We start from the raw sequence: 21,024 nt of genomic DNA on the forward strand, positions 1-21,024 counted from the left end.
TCAGAAAGTGGATTACAATAGTCTAATTGACAAAACTGATTCAAATGCATGTTTTGAGCGTATTTTGTCCCGGTATCTCATATCAAAACAAATCTTTTTTTGAAAGATTTCTGATGACTGAACAGTTTCTGCCGCTGAAATGCTAACACGAGATTTAGGTTTTCTAGCGGTTAAAAGGAATCTAAGCATCAAATGTGCTTGTTTTCATACTGTGTACGGACAAATAAATACATGATTTACCCCAAAATCCTCTGTCAATTCAAAGCATTTAAACTGGTTTATTGGCTTAAATAGACAATAACTTTCTTTGGATATTTTCAAATATACCATTTAGAAGCCAGTAAGTGAGCTTTGATTAACTATTGGAAACATTTATAGGAGAATGTGGGGTCAAATAAGCCACGTGTCATATATACAAGTTTGCTCATGTTGAATGACATGTTAAAAAATAAATATGTACGCTGTACAAAGTACTCAGTAAATTGGTTGCAATAGTCTAAAAGACCAAAATGAGGCATGTTTAAGTATAAACCTTGTTTTGCATCGGTAACCTTGTTACTTGATTTATTTGTTAAGTAACTTGAATTTTATGCCTTTTTTAATGACGACCATTCTTTTGAATTTGGTTCGAAAATTTAACAAGTCAACATTACGGCCGTTTTACCAGCGCAGACACCAGCCATTTTATATTTTTACAGGTCTACTGATTTTGGTTGTGGTTTGCGTAGGTGTGAGGGCGACAACTAGTACTTTTCACTCTCTCTTTCTTACCAACGCAAAACTTGCCCGCGGACGCCAAGCACGCTCAAGTATGTACAGTTTTAATCGTGCATAGGGGTAAGAGGGGCATAATGAGCATCCCGCACTCCAGTTCCAAACTTCTAATTGTACAAATCAAATTAATTGGTAGTAGGTTCAATATCACCATTGCTGATTATTGAGCAATGAATTTTCTTCAAACCATAATAAATCTAAGGCTAAAGCACATGAAGCTCACTATGCCCTACCTGTTCACTATGCCTCTCCTTCCCATACACGTATGCTCAAATAGATGTGTCAACTATGCTTCAAATTATAAAAGTGTATGTCATGTCAGCATTGTTTTTTTGGATATTATTCCTAGAAATTTTTCAAAGTGAAAGGATGAAGGAATATATATTTTTCATTGTTGACATAGATTTCTTTGGTACAAGTGTATTTTGTTCGTGGCATAATGTTACTGAATAAAAGTGTTGCGAAAAAAATACATCGAGCTCGGGAACAACAAGGCTGATTTGATTCAATTTTTAACAAAAAAAAAACTGCCTGAATCACTATAGTTGAAGTATACACTTCAATCTTTTTACGATTTTTTTTTTGCTACTATTGTGTGGCTTATAACGAATATACGTTATGCACGACTCAACAAACATTGAAAGCTGAATTAGAGCTTATTCAGACGAAAATATGCTTCTTCAACTTAAAAATGGCTTATTCAGCTTTTAATCAGCACAAATTGTTTGTTGGGGAGTGCCCCGAATACAACACAATTCATCTAATTTTGTATCGCAAATTCTATTCTAAATTAGGCAAATTATATTCGGGGTGTAGTTTTGATCATGTGATCTCAATTTTCAACCAAATGTAATGCAACTAGATTCACAAAAAAAAAATCAAGAAAAATAAAGTTTCTTTAAAAAAATTCTGCACTCATGCTGCATGATAGCAAAATTAAACAAATGGAAAATAGACAGAGGTTGGATATGAATATGCACTCATAAAATAAATCACATAACCAGTGGAAAATATCCATGTGAATTTCATACAACTTTCATGTGATCACATAATTGCAAATTGCACCACTAAATCACATGAACGTTATGTGCCCAATGAAATTTATATGATTTCTTATACATAATTTCTTATGCTATGTGATATTCAGATAAAAATCATTATTTTTTTGCTATTGGAAACATATTATGTGCGTTCCTAATAGAAACTAAAGTACATGTATTAGCAAATGCATCATTCAAAAATACCGTAATGCATCGCTAAGACAGCACTTTCCAAAAATTTTGAATCGATGACAAAAGATCGGAAGACAATAGGTCGAAAGGACAAAAGGTCGAAATCCAATTTTGAAGAATGAGCATCTTTTTAAGAAGAGTATATGCAGGTTTCGTGATTGTAAAAAAATTATACTAATTTTATTGTGATGAAGGAGACTGTGACTTTTCGCCGAATGGATCGTTTCACCGAAGGATGCTGTCCATATGGAGATCGGACAATCACAATCTAAACTTTTTTACCCCTGACCAATGTATATATATAAATCACTTTATCTTAGCGAATTCAGTCGAGAGAAATCGAAAAGATTGGACAAATCTAGATAGACCTGGAATTAGGGCGTAACAGCCTTTGTAAACAATGACTTCTCTTGATGATTTCTCGGAAGTCATGGATCGCCCTGGCAAATCGACATCACCATCGAGTAGAGGAAGACTTCTCCTACCCGTTGGATATGTTGGTTTGTGTAAGCGTGCCTTGAATTCCGAGACATCAACAAGAGAAGTCATTGTTTACAAAGGCTGTTACGCCCTAATTCTAGCTCATTTGTAATTGATTATCAACGACTTAATTGAAACTTTGTACAATTGTTGTCTTTTTGTGAACATGCCTTTTTGCAATACAATTATTTGCCTTACAGCTTTGCTGAATCATTTAAAAAATAAAAATAGTTGTTTTTTTTTTATGGTTGCCTTTAATTCTGCTCATGTTTAACCTTAAACAATGAACGAATTTTTCAATACTTAAGTTTTCGTTTCAAAGATAGTGTTTCCATAAATATGCATTGTTATTTATAAAGAATATTGTTTTATCTACATAGGTGTCATCTGTTGGATCCTGCACAACTCATGTTTCCAATGAAACAGTTCCTTCAGTTTTCGATGAGCAATCTCCCCTACATGACAAACCACAAGGCCGAAAAAAAGGAATATATCCGATTGTCTAAAAAGACTCAAAATGCCCGTTGTGTTAACTCAAAGAGAACCTTTACCACTCTTATTAAAATCGGCACGATTCTCAGCTATCAAGAACATGAATCCTGCAATAGCTAAAATAATCAAGCATATTGTAGATGGTGGAGAAAAATGGGCGCAGGATATCTTGAGGAAATTGCACAGTTTTAAGAAAACTGCTGTTGAGTCTATTTAAAAATTCCTCATGCTTAAGACGTCAATGGGGCTGAGTCGTATCAAGTATGAGGGATTTGGAAGGTTCGCTACAGACCATTGTTTGTTACAACCTTGGAGAAAAGTATCTCAGTACTGTGATACCATCATTCCAGATTTCTCTGCACCTAATTGGGATCAGGGTTACTTTTCATCGAAGTGTACGGTTAGAGATTTGGTTACGTGTGATATGTACCGAATCAGCGAACTGGATGACGTTTCTATGAAAATTACATCGTTCAATCGTAAAGATTTAAAATATATGCTATTCGCAACGGCAGGCCCCGATTCTGCGACCGGATTCAGTCATTATAATATGGCTAAAATATTGAGGAACGATGATTCTTTATTATCCGAGCACTATATGAGTCTTTTATAGCAAACCGATGAAGGAGAAGTTATTTGGAAGAATCCAAATCCTCGGGCAAGTTCATTCTGCAGCATAAGCTCAATGAGCTGGTTAAAGGAGACTGAAATAATCACCAAGCAGTTCTCTGACATTTTTTTTCGCAGAAGTAGAGGCAATTAATAGCAACCCGGTTACAGTTGTTGTTGGAGAAGTCACGCTGCATATTACAGTATCATCCCTTTACACCATGATAGATGGTAAGGTAACAAACGCGATTGTTGGAAACCGTGATACTCATGCTGGTTCACTTTGTTTCAAGGGGTCTGATAATCGCATTGGTCCATCGTACTTTCATTCTTGATTGAATTCTTGATTGAACTGTGTAGAGTGGTCTATAAGAATGGCTGCCACAAAATTAGTGGAGGGTCATCCAGCTCTCACGCATCCACTTGTGAAAGCAAAAGCTCGAGAAATGGCAGGTGAACTAGAAAATCACTTTGGCATGAATATAATCCGCCCAAAAATCGGGAGGAGTGGGAATAGCAACAATGGTAATACTGCGAGAAAACTATTATCAGACCCAGTCAAGTTTGCTGAAGTACTGAACTCGACCTAAATTTAGTTGAAAATCTCAGATTGATAAGCTGTCTCGCTTTATCAGACAGAAAACTTGATCCGGATAAAGTGGCCCACCTGTACGCAGAATTCGAACAGCAAGTTTTACAGGAGTTTCCGTTTGTGCGTAACCTGCCGCCATGCATCCACAAGTACCAACATTTGGCGGAGTTCATAAGACAACTGGTAAGCTTAGTAGTATATCTTAGTCTATAACAGTTTAGGATTTTTTTTTCAACAGCCTTTTCTTATGAATTTTGTGGATGAGCAGCCTGGAGAACGCTGCCATAAAATTTATAAACATATCAGACCGAATCTGTCACGTTAAGTTTCTCCTGAAGCAAACCTGACGGATATGATGAAGACGGCCCTAGCCCGATCAGATCCGAAGATCGCGTGTGAGGTGGTAGCTTGTAGAAGGTCAAGAGAAATTGTTTTAAATTGCACTATGTTCGCCAAATAAAGTCTGCTTCAGTTTTAATCCGCACTTAGAAACCAGTCTATGTCGGGATTGGTTTGAAGTAGACGAAAAACAATCGCATCAAAATACGCTCAAAACATGCATTTGAATCAGTTTTGTCCATTAGACTATTGTAATCCACTTTCTGAGCATCTCTTTTTTTAATATTGAGTTTAAATTCGGAAAACTTTTATATTTTATTACAATATCTGGCTTATTTGACCCCATGCTCTCCTATAAATGTTATCAATAGTTTTTAAAAGTCATAAGCTGACTACTAGAAGACAAATTGGCCATTTCTGATAAAAGGTAGTGACTATTTGAATCAGTTAAGTATCATAATGGGACAGACCTACAGAAAATACGGGATTTTGGGCAAAATAGGCTCAACACATGCACTTATCACCGCGTGCGCCCATTGAAAATACGCAGAATAATATTCTTGACTACCAGTCGGCGCCACCGGGATGTTCTGAGGCATAACAACTCTGATCACGCCTTCCTTCGGATGGGAAGTAAAGCCGTTGGTCCCCGGTTCATGAGTTGATGGGTCGATAGGTAGGGTCCAGGTGTGGGAGCTGCCTTCCTGGTACGTCGGTAGCATTGGTGCTCAGCACGGAAAACAAGATCGACGGAAAAAACAAACCAAAGGAAAAATTCTTGACATTTTTTCCAAAGGAAGTTATATGTTACAATGTGTGGTTTAAGCGGCAGACAATTTCAAGTCTTTTTGCTACCAAAATCCCCACTGTGCGTTGGCCTGCGCACCATACCAAGTACTCTCTCCACATCCGACTCCAGGTTTAGAGACTTCATCTGGACTTTGTTATTTTCTCCGATGCGGTCAAGAGCTTCGGCGCAATACGATGAAATTTTCCGGAATATCTATGCCGATGTTCGTTTTATCAACTAGAATTTTGTTCAGTGCTTGATTTGAAGCAACTAGGGTAAATGTTGACTTCAGCACCCATTGACTGTTTTCGGCAATCAAAAGCTAAACGTTAATTTCACTGTACTTTGCCATTAATACACTTCGCTGAGTGTATTCAAACCATTCCTTAGACTTTCTGATTACATTTTTACGACTGAGTAATCCTGTTATGCGAGATTTTTCTTTAAATGAAAATGAAAGGTTGGGGATCAGTACGATTGTAAACCCAAAAGTACCGCTACATAAGGCTAATGATGGCTTCGGCAATACCGTTACCTATTATCGTCAGGGCGGTAAACACAGACCTAGATCGTTCAACTTTGGCCAATCGCTCAAAAAATGAGCACCATAGAACTTCATTTACCCCCTGACCATAATGGGTAAAGGTAATGCCGAAGCCATTTACCCTACTATATCCACGTACCTGCCATGAACTAGACGAAGCTCGCTGCACTTCAAAGATGCCAATGACGACGACCGACCACATTGTTGAAACGCGTGGTCCAATCTCAATTCGGACTCAGACAAGTTGCACCGACTGGTCGTTATCTAATCGCATACTAATATAATTGCCCTACCTGGCAATCTCACAGAAGGCCTTTGCCATTGTCAATCAATATTAATGCTATCCTTACCCTCTACCGTTTCAGTCCATCTTCGTCCGTGCTGACCGAAAGCTGTTGCCTGCTGCGGAGGCCGAACACCATGAAAAGCAAACTATCCGGCGTGCGGGACTCACTCCAGGGTCGTAGTCTACTGGTGGACCTCCTGGCGATATTGTTCGGCGTTGGTGCGTGGATCGGAGTGAACTCGAATTTCGTGCAGTTGCCGCTGCTGGTGGTGAACGCACCGGAAGGATGGAACCTTCCGTCGTATTTGGTGATCATCACCCAGCTGGGGAACCTCGGTCCCTTGATCTACACGGGACTGCAGAAAGTGCGGGCGTTCAAGGATTCGTACATGATCTACGCAGTTTTAGTCGTTGGTACCGTGGGTGCCATTTGTATGGCGTTCTTGTACGAAGTGACGGCGCACGTGTTTGGCGCCGAGCGGTCTGTGGCGATGTTTGTGTGCGTCTTCGCGTTGGCACTGGTCGGCTGTACTAGTTCGGTACTGTTCATGCCCTACATGGGACGATTCCGTGCCATCTACCTGATCACCTATCTGATCGGAGAAGGACTGAGTGGATTCCTCCCGAGCATCGTTGCGTTGATCCAGGGCGTAGGAGGAAACGCCGAATGCATAGCGAATAACTCCACCGATCCCGATGCGCCGGATTTCATCAGCTACACGCCACCACCACGCTTCGGTTCGATGGAGTACTTCATCTTTGTGTTTGTGATTTTAATAATCAGTACGATTGCTTTTACGATTCTCGATAACCATCCGCGGTGTCGCAAGGAGTACGCTGCCGTAGTCATCAATCACGGCAATGATTACACCTACGAAACCGGCCAAGCGTCGTCGTCGTCGGCGTCGTCAACCGACAAATCCAGCGTCAAGCTCGAACAAAACAAAATACTCTCGAATCGCAACTATACCTATCTCATGATTCTGCTCGGAGTGCTGTGCATGTTCGGGAACGGAATCTTTCCAAGTGTCCAGTCGTACTCGTGTCTGCCGTACGGCAATGTGGCGTACCATCTAACGGTGACGCTGAGCACGATGGCCAATCCGGCGGCGTGCTTCCTGGCGGTGTTTCTCCCGCATACGTCGATACGGGCCATCACGTCGATATCGCTGCTGGCGGCGCTGTTTGCGGTGTACACTCTGATGACGGCGTTCATGAGTCCGGCGCCGCCGCTGGTGGGGCGGACCATCGGGGACGTGCTGGTGGTAAGTTATCGATTATATACGGCGCTCACAGGGCAATATCTTTTGTAATACCGCATGGAAATCTATTCGCGGCCACTGGGTCGAGAAACATTGGCGTAATTATGCATCGACCCGATGTATCGGGAAATAGAACCCTTCTTTTTGGTAAATAGGGAGGAGAACGAGTCTAAGGGACAGGTTGGACTTTCTGTTGATAAGTGGTGTATGTTTTTCCACATTGGAACGGTACAGCAACTTGCTATCAAGGGTGTGACCAAGGTAAACTACTTCACGACTTCATGGTCTGTGTTTTAGCTGCATAGATACAAATTTTCCAGCTTTTGAAATAGTTGGACAGAGCAGGAATCATTCGACCTTGATAGATGATGGCAGTGTCATCCGCAAACATTGACAAAATACCTCCACCCGGAAGGGGAGGAACACAATCGGGTAGAGGAGAATTTCCCCTACCTGTTCATTATGTTGGTTTGCCTTTGCGGACTTCGGTTCGCGAGAAAATGGCCTTACAAGGTTTGTTTACAAAATGGAGTTAAGGCCATTTCAATTGTTGGTCTTGATCTGACGTGAAGAGGATAGGACCAAGAAGGCCACCCTGGGAAACTCCAGTGTCAACGTTGAACGTATCAGAAAGGAAAGAGGACTTCAGAGAACGGCCCCCCTGATGTGTAAAGGGTACAATTATTGTGTTAGAAAGAGTTATAATAATGGAGTTGGTTTTGTTGGCAGAAATTCACATAACTTGCGGTGTGTCTAGTAGTTGGTCCTTGTCATAATCCATTGTCGTCGCTTGGTCTTGTGTCCGACTATTGTGGTCATTTTGTTCTTATGTGTAGTAGTTTTCCGTGTTCAGTTTCATTGTTGTCGCTGTGCGTAATTTTGTGCCATCATCCGTCCATTTCCGTGTCCTAATTTGTGCATCATCTTAATATAGTCGCTCGCCCGTTTTTGAATCTGTGGTTGTTGCCAATAGTAGTTCAATCCTTTGTCCGTTGTCGTTGCTTGGATCATTATTCATATATCAAATTTGGTTGATCAATCCTGTCTCCCGCAGAAAGGACAAGAGCGCTGTGGTGCTAGAGGGGTCATACATCAGGGTGTCCCTGACGCTTGCTGAGATCCCGTATTGGATGCGTGGTCCGTAGTATTGGGGGCAGTTGCATAGGAAATGCTCCACTTTATGTGTCACATTGCATGTCTTGCATTGCTTCCTAAATGGACCTCCGCCTCCCATGTTGTGGGAGGCTTTGGGATGACCGGTTCTCAACCGCGATAGAATTACTTGAGATCGGTGTTCAGGCGGATCATCCCATCTTCTGGTGTCCCCTTTAATTTTCCGGATAAAGAGATCTTGAGATTGCAGCCATTCATTTGTAAAGCAATTCCATACTGTAGTCACGGTCCACCGCTTGATGTCTTGAGCAGGGACCTTTTGGGTATAGAGGTTTGCCGCCAGATGGTCGGCTTCCTCATTTCCTCTGATCCCGAAGTGTCCTGGGATCCAGATGAAAGTTATTCCTCTATGAGCGAGCTTCTAGATAGCCTGGATCCAAGGGTGCTTGACTGTATCGGACTGAAGAGCTGTTAATACGCTGGTGATAGGTTTGCTGGTTGGCGAGGTGGCGGCTACTAGTATGGCGGCAGCTTCAGCAGAGAAAACGCTGCAAGGGTCCGGAAGTCGGTAGAAGGTGCGTAACTCCGGATCGGATATCCCAATACTTACCCTTCCGCCAGTTCGGGATCCGTCAGTGTATCGTGCTAGGTGATTTGGGTACTTGGTTCGTTGTAGTTCGGCCACCGATCTCACTAGTGCGGTGGAGTTGGTCCCCGCTCGAAATCTGTTCTTTATCGCCAAGTCGATAGAAAGTCCGGGTGAGTTCCAACCCCTGGCTCCACACCAGTAGACCCTGGCTACCGGGGGGAGCTCCAGGTCGGCGGCATCCTTCAGGAGTTTGTTCGCCTCCATAAGGAGGGACACTCCATCACTTGTTTCAGTTGTCTTCTCTGCGAAGCCAACTGCCCTCTTGCAAACGGTAGCAACGATAAATTTGTCAAAGGGTAACCTTCGAAGATCTGCACTCCACACAAGCTGCAAGCCTGGGGGTGGAGGGGAGGAGACCTCATGTGATTCTAATGGCCTGATAGTATACCGGGGACAGTTGGGAAATCATCCTGTCGGCAGCTAGGCAAGTCATCCGTATGTTAATCTTGAATCGACTACCGCTTTAGCCACGCGCATCCGGACAGCACGGTTGTTCGCTAGATGCCTCCTGGCTAATGTCCGCAGCAAACCGATTCTCGTTTGGAAATTACCCTTCACTTCGTTGAAATGGTCTCCAAAGTTTAAATGCCGATCCAGGCGTATGCCGAGGACGCGGATAGACTTCTTAAACGGCATGATCATTCCGTCGACATTTCTCCACCGAGAGGTAGAATCCGACGGATTTGGTCCAGCGTAGAACTGCATTCGTGGCCACGTTTAGTTTTCTGCGAAGGGCCTTCACTGTGGAGCCGACCGCCACCAAGACGATATCGTCTGCATACACGAAGATGTATATTTCTTTGGGTAAGCTGTGGAACACTCCGTTCATCCGTATTAGAAACAACGTGACTGCGATCACCGAACCTTGCGGGACGCCAGTCTCCTCGGGGAATCCGCTTGATCTATGGTTTCCGATGCATACCTGGAAAGTACGATGTCGGAGTAAGTTCTTCAAAACATGAAGAACGTGTCCCGACAGACCCCAGTCCGTGAGTTGAACATGAATGTCGGGTGTCCATGACCTGTTATAAGCCTTAGAGATGTCTAGCGTAGCGAGTTCAGCATGCTGGTCAGAATCTCTCGCGTCTCGAAGTAGGTCCCGGTACCGCGTCCAGGACAGAAAGCGTGCTGGCGGTGGTCAATGTAGCCGTTACTCTCCACAAGCCTACGTAGCACGAGCCTACGGTTGACCATTCTCTCCAGCACCTTACTGACGCAACATGTCAAAGATATCGGTCGGAAGTCCTTCGGCTCGCGATCCGAGGTGCCCTGCTTCGGGATCGGGACGACTAGGCTGTGTCTCCAGTCTTCTGGAATGACATCGAGTAGGTCGAGTTACCGTGGCATGAAAGGCCGATTAATCTCCAGCGGTAGCTCATCCTCTGGGATGTAGATGCTGTCCAATGAGTACGTCGAAAGGTTTTTTACACGACGAAAGCGATCATCGTACCCGTCAATGACCGAGAGAGACGCAAAATATTCCCCCATAGCGTGGGCGATCTTATCAGGGTCTCTAGTGGTGGTACCATCTACCCGGATGCCCATTCCGCGGCATTTCCGTTTGCCACTTAAACCTTACCCCACAGGTCAGTGGGCGTCTGACCAGCATTAATGCTGTGCAGAAATTGTTCCCAGCTTGAACCCTTGGCAGACCGGATTATTTGTCGGCACTCGTTGCGTTTTGCTCTGTAGGTGGCCATGGCCGCTTCTTTCGACGGATGGTCCCAAGGTAGCCGGTTAGCAGCCCGAAGAGCCTTCCTTCTGGGATCCTGGGTTGGGACTGGTTCGTGAAATTGATGAAAGTGCCGCTTGATGGATGGAGCTAATGAAGTCTTGGATACTGCCCGGTGTTGAATTGAACCATGCGGCGTCGACGGACTTCTGAAAAAGAGACCAGTCAGTCGTATTTCCATCGTGGTTTACGTAATGTGTCCTGCGGTCGGTCATCTAGTTGGATTACCAGTGGGTAATGGTCCCTGCCCATGGGATCATCCCCGGCATTCCAGAAGAGCCTGTTGACAACCCTCTGTCCGCTGGTGAAAGTGATGGACCCGTCGTTAAGAACGACGAAATCCGAGGCTTCTGCCACTTCCATAAGTGTAGAGCCTCCGGAGTTGGTTTTCGGGCTTCCCGATGCTGGATGACGGCCGTTCATAAATATCCCCAAGTACCAGAATGGGTCGTTCGAGGTCTTGAAGCAGATCGCTGAGGTGTTGTTTAAGGTTGTGTATCTTCCCGCATGGAAGGTAAGCGGAAACAACTGAAATCGGGAATGGTTGTTCGAGTCTGACCGCCACGGTTGGAAGGTGTGTGTCTAGATGTATGGTCGAAAAAGGTGTTGGTGCCAGGACTCCGATTGCCGCTGAGTGGAATATGTTTTCGTTTCTCTTTAAGGTCCACTGGTATTGGTGGACCTCCTGGATGGCCAGGATGGAGTGCATCTGATCACGAACTATCATTTGAAAATACCAGCAGACGGCTGAGTATCAACTTTTTGAATAACTTCGAGATGGAAAACAATGGGGCTGATGGGGCGATAACTTTTGGCACCGGTCGGGTCTTTGCCAGGCTTGTGGATTGGAATGACTTTGGCTAACTTTCAGCATGTAGGGAGGTAGCCAAGCACCAAACACTTATTGACGACCGCTGCAAGGTGCTTGAACTCGAGGTTAACCACTCCATGGCCACCAGCGGCCTTCATGTTCTTGGTCGATTTAATGGCTGCTAACACATCATCAGCCGATATTCTACTTTTGTCAGGGACAACTACGGCCGTGGCAGCGACTCTGGACATTGCATCCGATACTGCAGGCTCCTGGCGACTCACCATGGTTTGGCCAAGGTTATGTGAATTAACGATGACGATTTTGAAATATCGCATCCTGTTTTACCACTCTTGCCTATCGATCCTCACCATCCGCCGTTAGAACTTCAAGTTGATGTACATAGATGTGTGCACGTTCCAGCAAACGCTCAGTCGGACTCTATTGATCTGGATCTTAGGCGCTGCGACTTCGAATCTCTCAATGCAGAATTTTCATCGGTTGACTGGGAGCAGCTTCTTCAGGGGCACTCTGTCGATGATATTGTTCTTCTGTTTTACGACAAGCTTTACGAAATTCTCCACTTGAAGGTCTCTCGACGCCGCCCTGCTATTAGTGGAGCCAACAGGAAGCCCTGGTGGTCCATTGAGTTAAGAAACCTGCGCAACAGACTGCGTAAAGCACGTAAACGATTCTTCGCTAACAAAACCATTGAAAACCGAGAATCGCTTCACCTTGTGGAACTGTCCTACAAAGAGCTCGTAGCATCAAGCTACCATGAATACATGCAGAGGCTGCAATCGAATTTGAAACAAAACCCATCAATGTTCTGGAGGTTCGTGAAGCAACAAAGGGCAAGCAATCGTGTTCCGGACAATGTCAAGTATGGTGACGCTTTGGCCTGCTCTTCTGAAGAGGCAGCTAATCTTTTTTCGACCTTCTTTCAAAGTGTGTTTAATGCGGGGTCGCCCCAACCTCACCCGGGTTGTTTTCAAAATGTGCCATCCCATGATATCCACCTTCCTTTTTTCAATTTTTCTCGTGAGGAAGTGTTGAGAGCGTTAGCCAAACTAGATGCGTCGAAAGGAGCCGGAGTCGACGGTTTAACTCCAACACTGCTGAAGAATTGCGCCGAGTCTATAGTTAAACCTTTGACGATACTGTTCAATCGATCGTTAAATGAAAAAACATTCCCAGGTTTATGGAAAACTGCCAAAATGATTCCCATCCACAAATCGGGTAGCGTGCGGCACGTTGAAAATTACCGCGGGATCTCGATTCTCTGTTGCCTGGGAAAGCTCTTTGAATCCTTGGTCCACGAGGTCTTACTGTCTGCAGCAAAACCGATAATTTCGGAATACCAGCATGGATTCGTTCCCCATCGCTCTGCAACAACCAACTTATTATGCTACACCAACGTTTTGTTTCGTGAGATTGAAAGCCGGAATCAAGTGGACTCTGTATACATTGATTTTTCGAAAGCATTTGATACTGTTCCGCATAGCTATGCCGTGGAAAAGCTGAGACATATGGGTTTTCCCGATTGGATAGCCGACTGGCTAATGTCTTACCTGACTGGTAGGAAAGCATTCGTCCAGGTGAACTCAGCACGATCCAGGACCTTCTACATTCCATCTGGAGTTCCACAAGGGAGTGTGTTAGGTCCATTGATCTTTGTGCTCTTCATCAATGACTTGTGCCTGCAAATATCTTCTGGAAAGTTGTTTTTTGCCGACGACCTCAAAATCTTCAGAGTCATCAAGTCTGTTTTGGACTGTGTTGCTCTGCAGATTGACATCGATGCCCTTTCACGATGGTGCAAGGAAAATGGAATGTGCGTGAACATCAATAAGTGCAAGGTGATCACTTTTAGCCGTTGTTGGATTCCCATCAATCATCTTTACAATATTGACACTGCTCCGCTGGAACGTGTGCAGTCTATCCGTGATTTAGGAGTTATCATGGATTGTAAGCTTCGATTCAACGAACATATATCCACCGTTACTGCCAAAGCCTTCTCCGTTCTTGGGTTCATTCGCCGCAATGCATCTCAATTCACCGACGTGCACACATTAAAAGCCTTGTTCTGTGCTTTAGTGCGAAGTATCCTGGAATATGCTGCTCCCATTTGGGCACCGTACCATACATCTCAGGTGATCCGCATCGAACGTGTGCAGAAATCATTCATTCGCTTTGCTCTTCGGCACCTACCGTGGAATGATCCTGTCCATCTACCTGCATATCCAGAACGATGTCAACTAATTGATCTGGAACTGCTATCGGCAAGACGGCTGAAATTGCAGCGGCTGGTTATATTCGATATCGTCCAGAATAACGTCGACTGTTCGGATCTTCTCCTGCAAGTATCACTGAACGTTCCACAGCGTCAGCTGCGGTACTCAGCACTTATCGCAGTTCCCGCACATAGAACATGTTATGGTCATAACAACCCGCTCAGTTCTTGCCTCAGAGCTTTCAACAATGTTAGTGATTTGTTTGATTTTAATGTGTCCAAAAATTGTTTTAAAAATAGGATTAAAAACATAGCATAAGTTAAACTAGTCTGTACGACACTGTCGAAGACGAAGAACAAATAAACAAATAAACAAATAACAAAGTGTTGACCAAGAGCATTGACCTTTTCAACTGGGGTTATGAGTAAGGATGGATCCGAATTCTGATTAAGAGGGGAAAGAGGAGGGATGGGCCTTGGCCTATTTTCAAAAATCTTTGCCATTTTCCAGAACGGCTTAGCACAATCTGTGAGAGAGCGAATCTTGTTTGCAAAATCGTTATTTCTGACATTCACCATCCTGGCTTGGATGATTTTGTTTGAACGGTTGCAATGGGCCTTCAGGTTAGGCAGCCCAGTACGCTGATACTGCCTACGAATCGTGTTGCTTAGTATAATGAGGTCTTTAGTGGGCCTGTCAAGGTTCAGAGTTTTACCATAGAGGTAACTCTAAGACCAGAAGGTCCCGAAGAAACGAGCTCAACTTTTTGGGTCAGCTCTGGTACTTTCCGAGGTACTTTCTTCGGTCCCAAGCTAATCGATGCACCCCTCGAAACATAGGAAAATCCACGAACCCCTCATTTTATCTGTCAAACTTTCATCAAAACAAACATAATGTAGTACTAGAATTTATACTAGAATGGGGTACGTTAATCGTTTGCTTGGGACCAATAGGCTAGTCAAGTAGTGAGCCAATTTAAAATCGTTAGTTTTCACCGGTTGGTATTACTCACCTGCCTGGATACTGGCACATGTTGCTCCATGGCCTGGGAAATCGCTTCATCGATGAAGCGCAGGCACCGATCGATGTTGTCGGTCGTTTCCGGCTGGATGTCATAGTCGATACTGGTGTCAACGCAGCGTTGGAACTGCGTCCAGTCGGCGCGGTGATAGTTTTTTTTTATCTAGTTCGTTTATTTGGAAGGTTCAATCGCGTTAGCTTTACGGAGCCGATAATTAATTGTTCGTTTGTAACAAAATTAACTTATTTCTATGTCTAGTAGGAGTTGGGCCGAATACTCGCGGCTTACCCGAGGTTAGAGGAGTACATTGTTGAAGGATAGGATCAGGATAGGAGCTTGTCTCATCAGAGCCGTACATTGCCAAACTGCGTGATCGATGTCATCGTAACCGTTTTCACACCTGTCTACGAAGTTTATTCAATGAAGATGCGCATCTAGCGCCTAGTCCTACGCACCCACCTTTGCGAGAGAGTCCGCCTGTTCAATGCCTGGGATTCAGCAATGTGAAAGAACTCATACATGATATTTCGACCAGCACACTCATCTGCTCCCTTGCCTTTGAAAGGAAATAAGATGAGTACCTACCTGGTTTCTTCGACCGAATAGCCTCAATCGAACTGAGACTATCCGAGAAGATGAAGTAATGGTCTGCGGGCATGTTGGAAAACATCCCCAATGCGAAGTTGATTGCTGCCAGCTCAGCAACAAAAACGGAACGTGGACAGACCTTTTTTAGCGAAATCGAATAACCATCGGTTGGAGTATTCTTCGCTCTCATTAGAAGATGAGCGGTTACGCATGTTTCGAGCCACGCTCCACAAGGTGTTCATTGAGGTTTCTCGTTAGATTCCCTCGACGAAAATGCGCCAATAACGGCGTTGTTTTGCTTTGACGACTTGTTTTCGCTTTGTCTCAAGTCGAAGATTGTGGAAGTTTTGTGGCTACGAAAATCTTTGAAAGTATCTTTCTTTTGTGCTTTCAGTGAGCTTTTGTAAATCAAATCGGTGATGAATCGATATTCTTCCAACGGTGGAAGTGTATCTATCGATTCAACACCGATCGTCACCGCTGTTGCATATTTCTGCCAGTCGATGTTCCTTGTAAGATCAAATGGAACTCGAGATGGTTAAGCGTGGTGAACGTTGTGTCGGGAAACTTCAAATCGGTTCACGGAGGAACCCACTTCGGCCACCAGCGGATAGTGGTCCGAGCTAAGTTCTTGGTAAACCACAGATTGCGAGATGTTGTTGGCCAAGTTGTTGATGTAGATGTCGATGGTTGCGTGGGCACCGGACCTACTCAACCGGGTGGGAGTGAAGTTCGGCCATTCACTGAGGAATCCGGTTGCAGGTTTTACCAACCACTTACCCAAGCATCCACTCGCAGTGACGGAACGATGACGAAGAGGACGAGCGACGATCACTGCGTGCTCTCATAGTCTGCTGTCACATCTGCTGAATGGTGCGCAGGGTTATGTTCATAGTAGGTAGTGAACGGCTAGCATCTCTATGCGTGGGGTCGTCAATACTGCACAGGTGCCATTTCGATTGCGCCGACTGTTGCCCCAAACTTGGCGTACAGGTCGCCAGCGATCATGAAGTTTTTCCGCCGTTGTGTTAGCTTGACAATATCTCATCGCAGATCTGCGGCCGACCCGTCCCTGATGTTGACTTTTTTCGGGAAGTAAGCCGCAACGATGGTGATGGGGCCAACATATCTTCAGCTGGAATCTCTTCAGCAGCCGACAGTAGATGTTCCTCCTTAGAGAGATGGCCACTCTTCCTTCCCCGCAGCTGGTTTGATCCAGCCTCACAAGCCGGAAATCGAGAAAGAAGACGTTAATCTCGGGCTTCAGGTGCGTTTCGGTGATGATGGCGATATCGATCTTTCGTTCGTTGAGGAATTCAACGAACTCGATGCTCTTGCTCTTGAGTGAGCAAGCGTTCCAATTGACAATGTTGATGGCTTCACCGTCCATACTTATTGATGAGGGAAACGGCAGCATGAAGCTGTTCAGTTCGGGTCCTGCAGGTTCCTGAGAACTTCTGTCACGAGTGTAACAAGTTCCGCCGTTGAAAGCAGAGTGTCAGCCAAATCGAAGTCGTTGAGGTGCTTCATAGTGATAGGTTCGGTACACGGTCAATTGCACCTGCCATAATCTCGCCGATTACGATGAGGAACAATAGCGGTGATAGTATACATCCTTGCCTCATACATGCGACTACCGGGATAGAGTCGGACAAGGCTCCGTTATGGAGGACTCTACATGTGAAAGCCTCGTACTGCGCTTCGACGAGGTTGACGTTTTTATCCGGGATTCTTTTGCGTCTCAGGCCACAGATTTTCGTGATTGAGTCGGTCGAAAGCTTTTTCTTATTCAATGGATACCAAATAGAGGTACTCTTGGAATTCGTTGACCTGCTCCAGGATGATGCGGAGCGTGACAATATGGTCCAAACAAGATTTTCCTGCACGGAATCCTGCCTGCTGCCGCCGGAGAGTCGCGTCGTTGTTCTCCTGAATCCAATCCAAGATAACTTTACACAGAACTTTGAGAACAACACACAGTAACATGATGCCTCGCCAGTTGTCGCACACAGTAAGATCCCTCTCCTTAGGGCACCCAGTCGGTGTGTCCCAGATATTACAGAATAGTTGATGCAACATTTGTGCGGATAGAATTGGGTCAGCTTTAAGCATCTCTGCTGATATGCGATCGGCCCCGGAGCCTTGTTGGATTTCATGATAACTGCTTTGATAACCTGCAGCAGTTATGGCGCTTCGGAGTTGACGCGAGTAATGCGTCGTACGGTTGGCGGCCATGCCAAGATGTTGATGGCTAGTTGGACGTCGAAACTTGAAAAAGTTGTTCGAAGTGCTCAAACTAACGCTTCAGTCGGTAAGGCCAGTCCAGTCGCGTCTTTCACTGGCATCTTCGGATTCATCCTTGCTCCACTCAGGTGTCGTGAGATATCGTAGAGGAGGTGTATATCGTATTCCCTCCTTCAACAGACAGGTAACCTTCTTGGCTCTTTCAGCTAAAAATAGCTCATTCAGTTTTTAATCAGCTCAAATCGTTTGTTGGGTTGAGTTCCTTCTCTAGAGCCGAATACCGTTGACGCGATTCATTTTTGGCTCTTCTGGTTGTCGCCCGCTCTATCACGGTTTTTGCTTCTCTACGATCTCAATCGTTCGCCTAGTGTCATCAGTGATCCACTCTTAGAGTTACCTCTATTAAGTTTTGCACCGTCGGGTTAACCTTAATCTGATGACAGTTCAGTGGTACTGTTTACGTGGACTTAGTCGATTTTTTCTTGGGTAGATTTTCTCGATAATTTTCCACGTCAACGTAAACAGTACCACTGAACTGTCAACAAATTGAGGGTTAACCCCGACGGTGCAAACGTAATGGCACAGAAGCAATGAGGACTTTAGATGACCTGTCATAAAGTCAGGTTTAGACAGTGCAAGTAAATTCGGTTCTTTAGGGGTGCTGAGGTAATTGCATATTCGTAATCTACATGTCAAATAGATCCGAAATCTAAAATTGGATCAATTGGGTTGTTTAATTTTGAAAAATTTTACGGTATATACATATATAATGATGATGTATTGACGGAGACATGGCTCGATGACCGTTTATACAGTGCTCAATTGTTCGGGAATGCCTTTTCGGTTTATCGCACAGACCGTAATGCCTCCAGCAGTGCAAAAAACCGTGTTGGAGGTGTCGGAATCGCTGTTTCATCTCGTTGGAACTGTTATCCGACACCTCTTTCCGATGCTCTAGAACAGCTGTGGGTTAGAATCACTACTCCAAGTCGAGATACCGCTGCAACGATGTCATTAGTATTCAGGACCATGTGAACTCTATCGGTGCCGAGGGGGGGCGACACATCTAAATCTCAAGTTTAGATGCTTAACAAATCTCCAACTAGCGAATCAATCTTCGAAAAATCTTCTTTCAATTCTCCGCATCTACTTGCATCGCGCATCATCTTTTTGCAGGAAATCTTCAGAATCATCGTCAATCTTCTTTCTATCTACTCAGCGTGCACGCAGCTAGCCACAGCAAAACACAATCTTTCCTGCATCGTAGATAGAGTCGTCCCCCTTGATCGGTGCTATTGTTTCCAATTTGGTATTCAATGAATATGCTCTACAGCTCGGAGATTATAACCAGCCTTTGCTCCGGTGGAGTAATTCGTACGATGGGTCTTTCCAGGTTGAGCCTCAATCGGTTCTATCGGCTGCTAGTTCAACGATTATCGACGGTTTCGCTTTACATGGGCTCACGCAGATCAATCATAGAGGTAACTCTAAGACTAGAAGGTCCCGAAATAACGTGCTCAACTTTTTGGCTCAGCTCTGGTATTCTCTTCGGTCCCAAGCTAATCGATTCACCCCTCGAAACATAGGAAAAACCAATAACCCCTCATTTTATCTGTCAAACTTTCATAGCGAATCAAAACAAACATTGCGTAGTACTAGAATTTTGACGTACGTTAATCGTTTGCTTGGGACCAATAGGCTAGTCAAGTAGTGAGCCAATTTAAAATCGTTAGTTTCGAATTGATTGTTGGATGGTGTATCGCATAGGAACGCTCACTTTCTAGACCTTGTTCTGTTTAACGAAGCTGCAACTCTGACATGCACCGTTTCGGAAGATCTTTCTTGATGTAGACCACCCTGCTTTAGACGTCCTGATGAGCCAATCATTTTTGAGGATTGTTCCGAAAATAATCGTACACTGGATTTCCGTCGAGCCGACTATGTTGCGATTAGTGCTGATGTGTTGACGACGCCGTTGAACATTTCAATCAATTTGGAAAATCATGTCTGAATTTGTACCAATTGCCCACCCCGCACCAACGCCACCGTAGTCTAATGGTCACTTACGTCGACTGAAACGGTATAGGGCTAAATTGCTACGAAGATACTGTCAAAATCGTTCGTACATTACGAAGCAGGAGTTCAACCGCCCAAGTAATGACTATAGGAAATACAACAGATTCCTGTATCGACGATATGTCTTCCGTACGCAATCATCTCTTCGCAGAAATCCAAAGCGTTTCTGGTCGTTTGTAAACTCTAAAAAGAACGAAGTCGGTTTACCATTGTCAGTTCATCTCGGTGAGAAAACCGCTAAATTTGAACCGGAGAAATGCCGCCGTTTTGCTCAACATTTCATGAGTTCGTTCAATCAATCTTTGGCCTCACCAAATCAAGTCACGATTGCTATAAGCGATTCTCCAACAGATGCATTTGAGCTCCGTCCGTTTCACAATCTAGCTCTGCAAAGGTTGAAACTTTCGTTCGCTGCCGGGCCAGACGGCATTTCTGCGTCCGTTCTGAAGCTGTGTTCGGGGTCGTTGCTCACTCCCTTGGTGAAGTTATTTAATCTGTCACTACAGGAGAGTAAATTTCCTGAGGCGTGGAAATGTTCGTATATGTTCCCCGTCCACAAGAAAGGCGGTAAAAGGAATGTCCAGAATTACAGAGGCATCACATCACTATGTTGCTGCTTCAAAGTATTCGAGATCATCATCAATGAGGCGCTCTTCAGCTCTTGTAAAAATTACATCTCCACGGCTCCGCATGGATTCTACCCAAAACGGTTAGTTACAACCGAATTCGTCTCGCTCTGCGTTCGGACGATGGACTCTGGTGGACAAATCGACGTTATTTACACTGATCTCAAGGCTGCATTTGACCGAGTAGACCTCAACATTCTTTTGACCAAGCTTGAGAAACTCGATCTCACCTTACGAACCGTTCGCTTTGCGTTAAGACCGGAGCTTCTCATTCTGAAGTGTTCACGAACGTTTCCGGCGTTCCCCAAGGAAGTAATCTGGGACCTTTTCTGTCTACGCTTTTCGTCAACGAGCTTTCGTGTGTACTGGATGCCGGCTATTCTAAGCTGATGATGTCAAAATGTATCGCTGATTTTGAGGAGTTGCAGATGATTGTGGATTGTATGCAGAGTTGGTGCTCCCGTAACTTCTTGACGCTCAGGATCAACAAGTGCAATGCGATATCATTTCACCGCAAACAAAACCCGATA

The 21,024-nt window shown here is 44.6% G+C and overlaps 2 protein-coding genes across 2 annotated transcripts in view; both read left to right on the forward strand.

Moving 5' to 3' along the window:
* Positions 1 to 21,024, forward strand: part of Det (Deterin) — a 434,366-nt gene that overhangs the window by 371,416 nt on the left and 41,926 nt on the right. The window lies entirely within an intron of this gene.
* Rift (Riboflavin transporter) overlaps positions 1 to 21,024 on the forward strand; it is a 37,993-nt gene that overhangs the window by 7,265 nt on the left and 9,704 nt on the right. The window contains exon 2 of the mRNA XM_065225508.1: positions 6,218 to 7,403. Within this exon, the coding sequence (XP_065081580.1) occupies positions 6,218 to 7,403 (1,186 nt within the window). The remainder of the gene's footprint in view (positions 1 to 6,217; positions 7,404 to 21,024) is intronic.

Source organism: Ochlerotatus camptorhynchus, unplaced genomic scaffold (assembly GCF_037179485.1).
Source record: "Ochlerotatus camptorhynchus isolate MF236.1 unplaced genomic scaffold, CSIRO-AGI_Acam_v1.1 ptg000230l, whole genome shotgun sequence".
NCBI classification, from domain to species: Eukaryota; Metazoa; Arthropoda; class Insecta; order Diptera; family Culicidae; genus Ochlerotatus; species Ochlerotatus camptorhynchus.